This window comes from Lepidochelys kempii, chromosome 14 (genome assembly GCF_965140285.1).
Source record: "Lepidochelys kempii isolate rLepKem1 chromosome 14, rLepKem1.hap1, whole genome shotgun sequence".
Taxonomy (NCBI): domain Eukaryota; kingdom Metazoa; phylum Chordata; order Testudines; family Cheloniidae; genus Lepidochelys; species Lepidochelys kempii.
The window spans coordinates 50008113-50019579 of record NC_136393.1 but is presented as its reverse complement, the minus strand read 5'-3'; the positions used below and the strand labels follow the sequence as shown (position 1 = coordinate 50019579).

The 11467-nt window shown below is 67.3% G+C and overlaps 2 protein-coding genes across 2 annotated transcripts; one reads left to right on the top strand and one right to left on the bottom strand.

Moving 5' to 3' along the window:
* Positions 1-663: 663 nt before the first annotated feature.
* DXO (decapping exoribonuclease) lies at positions 664-5169 on the bottom strand. Its single transcript, XM_078848709.1, is given in 10 exon segments — positions 664-808; positions 1257-1352; positions 1792-1883; positions 1885-1927; positions 2128-2206; positions 2209-2379; positions 2750-2896; positions 2899-2969; positions 3641-4038; positions 4997-5169. Coding segments are annotated over 10 exon segments (1248 nt in total). The 5' UTR covers positions 5021-5169; the 3' UTR covers positions 664-681.
* WHR1 (winged helix repair factor 1) lies at positions 5002-11443 on the top strand. The gene is made up of 8 exons (XM_073326948.2): positions 5002-5126; positions 7033-7139; positions 7725-7870; positions 9070-9165; positions 9281-9420; positions 9817-9914; positions 10191-10338; positions 10710-11443. Exons 2-8 carry the CDS (start codon positions 7037-7039, stop codon positions 10753-10755), a joined length of 777 nt encoding a protein of 258 aa, XP_073183049.2. The 5' UTR covers positions 5002-5126; positions 7033-7036; the 3' UTR covers positions 10756-11443.
* The last annotated feature ends 24 nt before the right edge of the window (positions 11444-11467 follow it).

Here is an 11467-nt window from a genome sequence, read left to right as displayed (position 1 = left end):
GTGGATTGTTCCATTACAGCTGGGGGGGTGCCCCTCTACAGCCCCCCCCCCCCCTTGGCTTGTTCCAGCTGCCCCCTGGGGCCCTGCACAGCCAGGCGGAAAGGTTCTCGCTGCTGGGCCCCTCCTGCCCCCAGCCCAGGGGTCACTCCCACCCCAGCTGTGGTAGGAGCAGCTCTCTCCCTTCCCAAGGGGGGCGGGGCTCTCCCAGAGGAGGGTGGAGCCTGTAGCTCCACCCCCAGTAACCTGACCCTAGGAGTTGCCAGCAGCAGAGGTCAGGCTGTCCTAGCAGGTGCCCAAGGCTGGGGGCCCCAAGGCAGCTTGTGACCTCGAGGGGGGCAGGTTCCCCCTGTTACCCCCCAGCTGCCAAGTCATGACCTCCCTCCGTGTCCCACAGGGGGCAAAGGTCACACTCCTCCCCTTCACCTTCCAGATGGGGGGTCATGACCTTTTCCTGCTGCTTGTGGGCAGCCAATCTTTGCCCTTTACCTGTGTCACTTGACGGTCCCACCCTGACCTTTCACCCTTTCCCAAGAGGGGGTCCTGACCTTCCACACACCCCCTGGGGGCCAGATGCCCCTGGACAAATGGACATGGCAGGCACACCGCCCTGACTCTCACACATGGTTTATTAGTGCCCCGCCCCACATCCTCCCCCCCCCCCCCATTCCTCCCCCCGGCGGCTCAGTCCGGACTCTTTCCTCCGCTCATGGTCTCCACGTACCAGGCCGGGAGGAAGACGTGCTCCGTGCCCTGGTGCCGGGTGTAGGACACGGGGCGGCCGGGCTCCCAGGCAAAGAGGTGCACGAGTCTGGGGAGAGAAGGGGGGGGTGATAGCGGGGCACCTGGACCCAGGACTCCTGCGTTCTCTCTCTGCCATCTGGGAAGGGAGTGGGGTCTAGTGGTTGGGGGGGAGGTGGGGGGGTGGCGGCAGCAAGGAGCCAGGACTGCTGGGTTCTCTCTCCAGCTCAGAGAGAGGAGTGGAGTCTGGTGGTTAGAGCGGGGGGGCCGGGAGCCAGGGGGTTTGAATTCAAACTCCTGGGTTTGAATCCAAGCTCTGGGAAGGGAGTGGGTTATAGGCCAGGGGTTCTCAACCCTTTTCTGTGAGTGCCCCGTCCCTCCCCGCTATGAGTCTAACGCCAGTCATGCTTCACCAACCCTTGACACCTGCTTATGGCCCCCCAGTTGAGAAGCCCAGGTCGAGGGGGGAGCGCACAGGGGCACTGGGAGTCGGGGCTCCCACATTCTCTTCTACTCACTGGGGATCATCCTCCGTCACCACCTTCTTGAGGAAGGCCAGGAAGGCCTCGCAGAAGTTCATGCAGACGGCCGGCTTCCAGCAGCCTCGGTCGCCCTATTGGGGGGGGCAGGGGGGAAGGGACCAGCTTCAAGTCACTGCTGGGGAGTGGGGTGCGAGGGTCTAACACAGGAGGGAGGCAGGGCTGGCCGGGGGCAGGGGGGAAGGGACCAGCTTCAAGTCACTGCTGGGGAGTGGGGGTGCGAGGGTCTAACACAGGAGGGAGGCAGGGCTGGCCGGGGGCAGGGGGGAAGGGACCAGCTTCAAGTCACTGCTGGGGAGTGGGGGCGCGAGGGTCTAACACAGGAGGGAGGCAGGGCTGGCCGGGGACTGGAGGGGCCCATGGTGGGAGAGAAATGGGGAGCACGGAGGTCAGAGGGATCGCAGGGGCTAAGGGGCACAGTGACAGATGGGGGGGGCCCTACAGCAGTTGGAGGAGTAGTGGGGGGGCTGGAGAGGATGCGGGGGCAGGGCCGGCCTGGGGGGGCAGCTCACCCCGGATCAACTGGAAGATCTTCATGGTCTCGAAGGTCTCCAGGGTGGCCACAGAGCCATCGGGGGCACGGAAGCCGGCCACAATGCGGGAGACCGCCGGGCAGGAAGGACTGCGCCCACCACTTGATCAGCTTGTACCTGGGGGGCAGGGAGGTGGGTCAGCCTGGGTCACTAGCACCATCCCCCCCAGCCTCCGATCCACCCCCGACCCATGCAGGAAATACAGGGCTGAGAACCCCCCAGCCAGCCTGGCCACTCAGGGAACGTACACCCAGGGCTGCACTAGGCTGGGGGTGTTCCTTGGGGTGGAGCTGGGGAGGTACCGGGGGGGTTCTCACCTATAAAAGCTCCTGCGCTGAGCGGGGCTGTGCAGCTCCTTGCACGTCTTGAGCTCCACGTAGCAGGCGGGGGGCTCGGGCCAGGCCCCGCGGGGTCGGCGCAGTCCACCTCCCCGGCGAAGAGCAGTGAGTGGGAGCCCAGCCGCGTGCGCACCACCGTGCAGAATGCCTCGTTGGTGTTCACCACCCCCGTGGGGTCCGGGCTCCCCGTCCGGGGTGTCTGGGGGGACAGGCACAGGACGCCTGGGTTCTCTCCCCCAGCTCTGGGAAGGAAGGGGGGAGCTAGTACTTAGAGCAGGGGGGAGCTGGGAACCAGGATGCCTGGGTTCTCTCCCCAGCCCTGGGGAGGGGGTGTGTGGGTCAGTGGTTAGAGCAGGGGGAAGCTAGGAGCCAGGATGCCTGGATTCTCCCCCAGCGCAGAGATGGGAGGTGGGGCTAGTGGGTCAGAGCATGGGGGACTAGGACCCAGGACGCCTGGGTCCTCTCCCCAGCTCTGGGAGTGGAGGGGGGCACTAGTGGTTAGAGCAGGGGGGGAGCTGGGAACTAGGATGCCTGGGTTCTCTCTCTCAGTAGGGGACGGGAAGGGGGGGAGTGGGAGCCAGGACTCCTGGGTTCTATTTACCCGCACACATGTAGCGCTCGAACTTGTAGCCCATGTAGGCCAGCTCCTGCAGCATGTCGGAGCGCTGCTCCCGCTGCTGCCGGGCCGCCGGCGTCTCCACCTCACTCACGTACAGCGTGCCCCGGAAGAGGCTGACTCTGAGATAGCGCGTTCGTAGGGCGTCGTCAGTACCTTGGTAAGGTGCCCCCGCCAGGTCACGAAATCTGCGTTCACGGGGCGCCTTGGGGGGGACACAAGGGGGTGGCATCGCCACATACAAAATCGGTAGGTTTCAGAGTTACCCGTTCTCTGCTGAGCTGAAAGCGGCCATCTGAGCCCTAGGGTATCAGGCTCTCGGCAGACTCAGGTATTCAGACCGGCACCCCCGCCCCGTGCTCCTGAACCCCCGCAGCCTGTGTGGGGGCAGGGGGATCTGGTGGGGAGTGGAGGGGGGAGGACCGCGATGGACCCCAGCCGGGGACTCCCTCTGTGCTGACCCCTCCCTGCCCAGCCAAGCCAGGACCATGATGGACCCCAGCTGTGCTGACCCCTCCTCCTCCTCCAGCCAAGCCAGAACGGTGGGGCAGCCCACGCCAGTCTACGCAGGAAGGGCGGGGGGGGGGGGTCTACCTGCCTGCCCCCAGGCCCCCATCTCCCTCTGCTCATACGCTGGCTTCACAGTGACCCCTCCTGCCTGGGAGGACCCCATTAAGCCACAGCACCCCCTGCCGGTCCTACCCATAAGACATAGCACCCCCGGCCAAACTGGAGGACCCCACTCACTCCAGAGCTCCCCCAGATCAGCAGTGGCCACCAGCAGTTCCCCTTGGAACTGGAGACTCACCCCCGAGATCAGCGGGGAGCCCCCAGCACCCCTGCTGGCCCGGGGCTCTCGGCCTGCCCCTCGCTCACCCCGCGGCGTCGCCCTGGGCCCGCAGCCGGTCCCGGTTCCCGGCCACCCACTGCAGGAGATGCTCCAGCCCCTCGCGCCGGCCCTCGTCCCGCCGCACGTAGAGGTCACGGTAGCCGTGCCGCAGGTCGAAGGCAGGCTCGGGGCGCTCGGCGCGGGGCGGGGCGAAGTAGCGCAGCTGGCGGGCGTCGGGGTGGTAGCAGCGCTGGGCGTCCAGGGAGAAGCGTCCCTCCTCGGCCGGCCGGCGGTAGAAGGGGAAGGGCCCATCGTAGAGGGCCGGCTCCGTGGGCAGGGTGGGGGGGGCCCAGCGGCCGCGCTTGGGGGAGCCCCCCAGCTCCGCGGGGGCCTCGGGGGCTCCGCTGCTGCGCTTGGCCGGGCGGGCGCCGGGCTCCATGGCAGCCTGGAACAGCGAGAGGGAGGTGAGAACCGGGAGCTCGGCTGAGAGGCACCCCCTCCCCCGCTAGCCGCCCCCTCCCCCGCCAGCCCCCACTCCCCAGGGGGGTCCCCTAGCCCCGGCCAGACCCCCTCCCCACAGGGCCCCCTTCCCCCCCCGCCAACCTCCCCGGGGGGCCCCTCCCCACTCCCCAGGAGCCCCCCCCACCAGCCCCCACTCCCCAGGGGGGTCCCCTAGCCCCCTCCCCCCGCCAGCCCCCACTCCCCAGGGGGGTCCCCTAGCCCCCTCCCCCCCCGCCAGCCCCCACTCCCCAGGGGGGCCCCCTAGCCCCCTCCCCCCCGCCAGCCTCCCCGGGAGGCCCCCCCGCCAGCCCCCACTCCCCAGGGGGGCCCCCTAGCCCCCTCCCCCCGCGCCAGCCTCCCCGTGGGCCCCCTCCCCGGCTAGCCGTCCCCTCCACCCCTGGGGGCCCCCTCCCCCACCAGCCCCCACTCCCCGGGTGGGGCCCCCTAGCCCCGGCCAGACCCCCTCCCCACAGGGCCCCCTTCCCCCCCCGCCAACCTCCCCGGGGGGCCCCTCCCCACTCCCCGTGGGCCCCCTCCCCCACCAGCCCCCACTCCCCGGGTGGGGCCCCCTAGCCCCGGCCAGACCCCCTCCCCACAGGGCCCCCTTCCCCCCCCGCCAACCTCCCCGGGAGCCCCCTCCCCCGCCAGCCCCCACTCCCCAGGGGGGGCCCCTCCCCCCCGCCAGCCGCCCCAAGGGGGCCCCCCCACTCCCCGGGGGGCCCCTCCCCAGCCCCCTGGGGGGCATTTCCGCTGCAGGCCCCGCCCCAGCCCTGGCAGCCCCCGACCCCCCCAATCTCCCCCCGGCCGCCCCCCCGGGACCCCTCCCACCCTCTGACCTTTCACCCCGACGCCCGATCCCTTTCCCGCCCGTCCCTCTCCGGTGACCTTTGACCCCCCCTCACCCTCGGGCTTCCGCCGGACGTCATCGGGGAGCGACGGGGGCGGGGAGCTGGGCCCGGTGGGCTCGCGCCGTGACGTCATTGGACCGCGCCCGGAAGAGGCGCTTGGATCCCGGAGCCTCGCGCAGAGTCAGTGAGGAGAGGGGTGCTGACGTCATCACTCGGGGACGGGGGCGGCTGGTCGGGCGGGGGGAACCCGGCGAGAGGGGGAGGGGGGGTCTGGCGGGGAGTCGGGGGGGACTGGCTGAGGGGGGGGTCTGGAGGAGGGGAGGGCGGGAACTGGCTGGGGGGAGGAGGGGAGGGGAGGGGAGGGGAGGGGGGGTCTGCCGGGGAGTGGGGGGGGACTGGCTGAGGGGGGAGGGGGGTCTGGAGGAGGGGAGGGCGGGAACTGGCTGGGGGGGGAGGGGAGGGGGGGTCTGGCGGGGAGTCGGGGGGGGACTGGCTGAGGGGGGGGTCTGGAGGAGGGGAGGGCGGGAACTGGCTGGGGGGAGGAGGGGAGGGGAGGGGAGGGGGGGTCTGGTGGGGAGTCGGGGGGGACTGGCTGAGGGGGGAGGGGGGTCTGGAGGAGGGGAGGGCGGGAACTGGCTGGGGGGAGGAGGGGAGGGGAGAGGGGGTCTGGCGGGGAGTCGGGGGGGACTGGCTGAGGGGGGGGTCTGGAGGAGGGGAGGGCGGGAACTGGCTGGGGGGGAGGAGGGGAGGGGAGGGGAGGGGAGGGGGGTCTGCCGGGGAGTGGGGGGGGACTGGCTGAGGGGGGAGGGGGGTCTGGAGGAGGGGAGGGCGGGAACTGGCTGGGGGGGGAGGGGAGGGGGGGTCTGGCGGGGAGTCGGGGGGGGACTGGCTGAGGGGGGGGTCTGGAGGAGGGGAGGGCGGGAACTGGCTGGGGGGGAGGAGGGGAGGGGAGGGGAGGGGGGGTCTGGTGGGGAGTCGGGGGGGACTGGCTGAGGGGGGAGGGGGGTCTGGAGGAGGGGAGGGCGGGAACTGGCTGGGGGGGGGGGAGGGGGGGTCTGGCGGGGAGTCGGGGGGGGACTGGCTGAGGGGGGGGTCTGGAGGAGGGGAGGGCGGGAACTGGCTGGGGGGGAGGAGGGGAGGGGAGGGGGGGTCTGGCGGGGAGTCGGGGGGGACTGGCTGAGGGGGGAGGGGGGTCTGGAGGAGGGGAGGGCGGGAACTGGCTGGGGGGAGGAGGAGAGGGGAGGGGAGGGGAGTCAGGGGGGGACTGGCTGAGGGGGGAGGGGGGTCTGGAGGAGGGGAGGGCGGGAACTGGCTGGGGGAGGAGGGGAGGGGAGGGGGGGTCTGGTGGGGAGTCGGGGGGGACTGGCTGAGGGGGGAGGGGGGTCTGGAGGAGGGGAGGGCGGGAACTGGCTGGGGGGGAGGAGGGGAGGGGAGGGGGGTCTGGTGGGGAGTCAGGGGGGGACTGGCTGAGGGGGGAGGGGGGTCTGGAGGAGGGGAGGGCGGGGAACTGGCTGGGGGGAGGAGGGGAGGGGAGGGGGGGGTCTGGCGGGGAGTCGGGGGGGACTGGCTGAGGGGGGAGGGGGGTCTGGAGGAGGGGAGGGCGGGAACTGGCTGGGGGGGAGGAGGGGAGGGGAGGGGGGTCTGGCGGGGAGTCGGGGGGGACTGGCTGAGGGGGGAGGGGGGTCTGGAGGAGGGGAGGGCGGGAACTGGCTGGGGGGAGGAGGGGAGGGAGGGGGGGTCTGGTGGGGAGTCAGGGGGGGACTGGCTGATGGGGGAGGGGGGTCTGGAGGAGGGGAGGGCGGGAACTGGCTGGGGGGGAGTCGGGGAGGGGAGGGGAGGGGGGGTCTGGCGGGGAGTCGGGGAGGACTGGCTGAGGGGGGGGTCTGGAGGAGGGGAGGGCGGGAACTGGCTGGGGGGGAGGAGGAGAGGGGAGGGGAGGGGAGGGGAGGGGGGGTCTGGCAGGGGGGTACCGGCTGAGGGGAGGAGAGGGGAGTGGGAAAACTGGCTGAGGGGATCTGGCTGGGGGGGTGACTGGGATGGATGCCCACCGGGGGGGGCTCCCGCTGTGCTGACCCCTCGCCCGCCCCCAGCCCCATGGAGCGCCGCCGACAGCTGATCTCCGACACCCTGAAGGCCAAGAAGCGGCGCCTGCAGCCGGGACCCGACCCCGGGGACGCGGGAGAGCCGGACAGACCGGGTAACGGGGGCGGGGCGCCAGGACGCCTGGGTTCTCCCCCGGCTCTGGGCGGGGAGTGGGGGCTGGAGGGTCAGAGCAGGGGGGAGGGGCGCCAGGACGCCTGGGTTCTCCCCCGGCTCTGGGCAGGGAGTGGGAGCTGGAGGGTCAGAGCAGGGGGGAGGGGCGCCAGGACGCCTGGGTTCTCCCCCGGCTCTGGGCGGGGAGTGGGGGCTGGAGGTTCAGAGCAGGGGGGAGGGGCGCCAGGACGCCTGGGTTCTCCCCCGGCTCTGGGCAGGGAGTGGGAGCTGGAGGGTCAGAGCAGGGGGAAGGGGCGCCAGGACGCCTGGGTTCTCCCCCGGCTCTGGGTGGGGAGTGGGGGCTGGAGGTTCAGAGCAGGGGGGAGGGGCGCCAGGACGCCTGGGTTCTCCCCCGGCTCTGGGCAGGGAGTGGGAGCTGGAGGGTCAGAGCAGGGGGAAGGGGCGCCAGGACGCCTGGGTTCTCCCCCGGCTCTGGGTGGGGAGTGGGGGCTGGAGGTTCAGAGCAGGGGGGAGGGGCGCCAGGGCGCCTGGGTTCTCTCCTGGCTGACCCTGTGCTGTTGGTTGGCAGAGGGCTCCGGGGCGGTGGAGTCGGCCCTCCGGTATCTCGCCTCCCTCTTCCCTCGCCAGCTGTTCGAGGACGCACTGCCCCCCCTTGTCCTGAAGCACCAGCTCTACAGCCTGGTGAGGGATCGCACGGCCGTGGACAGGCAGCTGGTAAGAGCCCCCACCCCATTCCCTCCCCCCATCAGACCCTGGGGCCCCTTCAGCCCAGTCTGCCCCCTGTGACGGGTTGGGTCACAGAAACCCCCTTGAAACGGCCACCTGATGTGCTGGGACTACCTCTGAGCCCATTTTCCCTGACAGCTAGAACCCTGCCTTGTTGAGCCAGACACACCAGCTGCTAGAAACGTCTGAACCACGTCCTCAAAAGCTGCAGACTTAACTGAAAACAGCTTAAGAAGTGCTCCTGTCTCCAGCTCCCAATGGGGTCCAAACCTCAAATAAATCCGTTTTACTCTGTCTAAAGCTTATACAGGGTAAACTCATAAATTGTCCCCCCTCTGTAACACTGATAGAGATGCCCAGTGGTTTGCTCCCCCAGGGATTAATACTAGCTCTGGGTTAATTAATAAGTAAAAAGTGATTTATTAAAAACAAAAAGTAGGATTTAAGTGGTTTCAAGTAATAGACAGAACAAAGTAAATTACCAAGCAAAATAAAATAAAACACCCAAGTCTAAGCCTAATACAGTAGGAAACTACATGCAAGTAAATCTCATCCCCACATATTTTCCAAGAAGCTTCTTTCACAGACTAGACTCCTTTCCAGTCTGGGCCCATCCTTTCCCCTGGGACAGTCCTTGTTCCAGCTCAGGTGGTAGCTAGGGGATTTTTCATGACTGCAGCCCCCTTTGTTCTGTTCCACCCCCTTATATAACTTTGGCACAAGGCGGGAATCTTTTGTCTCTTTGGGTCCTCACCCTCCTTCTAAATGGAAAAGCCCCAGGGTTAAAGATGGATTCCAGTACCAGGTGACATGGTCCCATGTCCTGGGAGACCCCAAGCCTTCATTCTTCCTGGCCTGACTCACAGGAAGGCTTGCAAGTAAACAGAGCCATCTACAGATAATTGTCCTAGTTAATGGGAGCCATCAAGATTCCAAACCACCATTAATAGCCCACGCTGCATAATTACATTAGGACCACAGCGTTATGTTTCATATTTTTAGTTTCAGATACAAGAACAATACATTCATACAAATAGGATGAATACATGCAGAAGACCATAATCTTTGCATGGCATATGTATCATAAAACATATTCCAGTTATGTCATATTTATATTGATAAGCATATTTCTATAAAGCATTATGGGGTGCAATGTCACACCCCCCATTAACTGTCTCCCCCTGCAGAGCCGGCTGAAGGATGAGGGGCTGATCCGGCTCTTCCAGCTCGGATTTGACTCGGATGTCTTTGGGGTGGCATTCACCCAGGACTACACGGCCAAGGTGGGTCTCTGTCCCCCCAGTAGGGCTGCTGAGGCCCCCGGCAGTGGGAGCAGGGTCCCCACAGCCCTTGGGGGTGCTGGCTGCTGGTGACAGCCCCCCCCCCATCTCCGCCTAGGTGCTGCAGTCCGTGGCGGGGAAGGAGCACGCCGGGACGGTGCGCCAGTTCTTGGAGACAGCACTCGCCACCTGCCCTGAACTCAGCTACGACAATGGCCGCATGCAGAGGGACTTCGGCTTCCAGGACCCGGACATCACGTGGGTGGCTGGGAGTGTGGGAATGGGCAGGGCCCAGGCGGCCTTCCTGGGCCCCGTTGCAGCCACGTTCCCCTTCCCCTCCTCACCCTTGCGCCTGCTTGGTGTTCTAGGCTGCTTTCCCCACCCCAGAGGGGCCGCATCTCTGTGCATGACCTGCATAACCATCCCCGCATCCCATCCCAGAGGGGCAGTGCCCAGCGCCGGGCGAGGGGTCCCTGGGTAACCAGCCCCAGTGCCCCACCCCAGAGGGGCTGCGTCTCAGCGCCAGGCCAGGAGTCTCCATATAACCAGCCCCAGTGCCCCACCCCAGAGGGGCCGCAACCCGGCGCCAGGTGAGGGGTCTCTGGAGCGAAGGACACTGAGGTGACAGGTCTCTTCTCCTGTCCCCTCTTCCAGGCAGCTGGTAAATGCCGGGGTCCTGACCGTCCGTGACGCAGGCAGCTGGTGGCTAGCCGTGCCTGGAGCTGGGCGCTTCGTTAAATGCTTCATCAAAGGTTTGTGTGAGACAAGCCAGCCCCCGCCCTGGAGCCAGGTCAGAGCCGGCACCCCCTAGAGGGGAAAAGCTGACTGGGTGGGATAGCTCAGTGGTTTGAGCATTGGCCTGCTAAATCCGGGGTTAGTGGCTTACTCCTTGAGGGGGCCATTTAGGGATCTCGGGCAAAAATTGGGGATGGGCCCTGCTTTGAGCAGGGGGTTGGACTAGTTGACCTCCCGAGGTCCTGATATTCTGTGATTCTATGGCTGAGTCCTCTCTCTCTCCCCGGGCCCAGGACGCAAGGCCGTGCTGGGGATGATCCAGAAGGCCAAGTACAAGGAGATTTTGCTGTCGGATCTGCAGAGCCGCCGGGCTCCCAGTGCCGTGAAACTGGGGCTCCCCTATCACATCCATGACCTCATTGGGGCCCAGCTAGTCGACTGGTACGACCCGTCCCGTCCCCCGCCCCGAACCAGGGAGAGAACCCAGGAGTCCTGGCTCCCAGCCGTCCGCTCTAACCCACCAGCTCCCACTCCCCTCCCAGAGCTGGGGAGAGAACCCAGGGGTCCTGGCTCCCAGCCCCCCCACTCTAACCACAGGCCCCACTTCCCTCTAGGGTGACCAGATTCTCCGTTTTTATAGGGACAGTCCTGTTTTTGGGGACTTCTTTTATATAGGCGCCTATTACCCCCCACAGTTGCTATCTGGTCACCCTTCTCCCCTCCCAGAGCTGGGAGGGAACCCAGGAGTCCTGCTCCATCCCTGTTGTCCCAGCAACTAAGCTAAGCTAACAGCCTCTCTCTGATTCTTCCAGCATCCCCAGCACTTCCGGGACCCTGTTGCGATTGGCCGACTCCTGACCCCGCAACCTGAGGAGCTCCGGGAGATCTGTGCCAAGGACTGACTGACGCTGGGGGGCGGAGGGGGCTCACCTTGGCTCCCTGCCGTGGGGGCTGGGGTTTCCCATCATGCAGCGGGGCTCAGCCGCTCTGGGCCCCTGCACAGGGACTGTGGGTCTAGGCGGTTTAATTTATTTTGTGGATCAATGTTTGCACTTGGGGGACGGGGGGAAGGATCCGGGCCTGGCCCGTGGGACTTGGGGGGAGGGGCAGGGAGATTTGAGCCACACCCTGGCTGCGGCTCAGCGGAAGGGCCGTGGAGGGTAATAAATGGGGGTTTCTCTGCTCCCCCCAGCCTCCTGGGGTCCCTGTTTCCCCGCGGCGCATCCCTGCCCATCCTGGGCTGTGCAGGGGGCCGAGGGGCAGGCCCCCAGCGGTCAGAAATGGATGGTTTGTGAAGGAGGGTGGGGGAGCCAGGGCCAGGTGTGGGGTACGGTGCCCCCTAGTCTTGGGGTAGGGAATTGCAGCAGCAGAGACCCCTGTACTGAATCAAGCCTCTCCCCTCCCAGAGCCGGGAGAGAACCCAGGAGTCCTGGCTTCCAGCCCCCCCTGCTCTAACCACCAGCCCCTGCTCCCCTCCCAGAGCCGGGAAGTTTTGGTGGGCGCTTTCCCTTTAAGGGAGGGGAGATGGGCGGGGCCAGAGCTCGGTCACGTGACCTTTTGTGCGTCTGTA

Bases quoted from the DNA above. Each gene is read 5' to 3' on its own strand.
- WHR1 (XM_073326948.2), top strand. From the start codon at position 7,037: ATGGAGCGCCGCCGACAGCTGATCTCCGACACCCTGAAGGCCAAGAAG. The intron at 7,140-7,724 runs GTAACGGGGGCG...GTTGGTTGGCAG, and splicing joins GGGAGAGCCGGACAGACCGG to AGGGCTCCGGGGCGGTGGAG. The intron at 9,166-9,280 runs GTGGGTCTCTGT...ATCTCCGCCTAG, and splicing joins CCCAGGACTACACGGCCAAG to GTGCTGCAGTCCGTGGCGGG.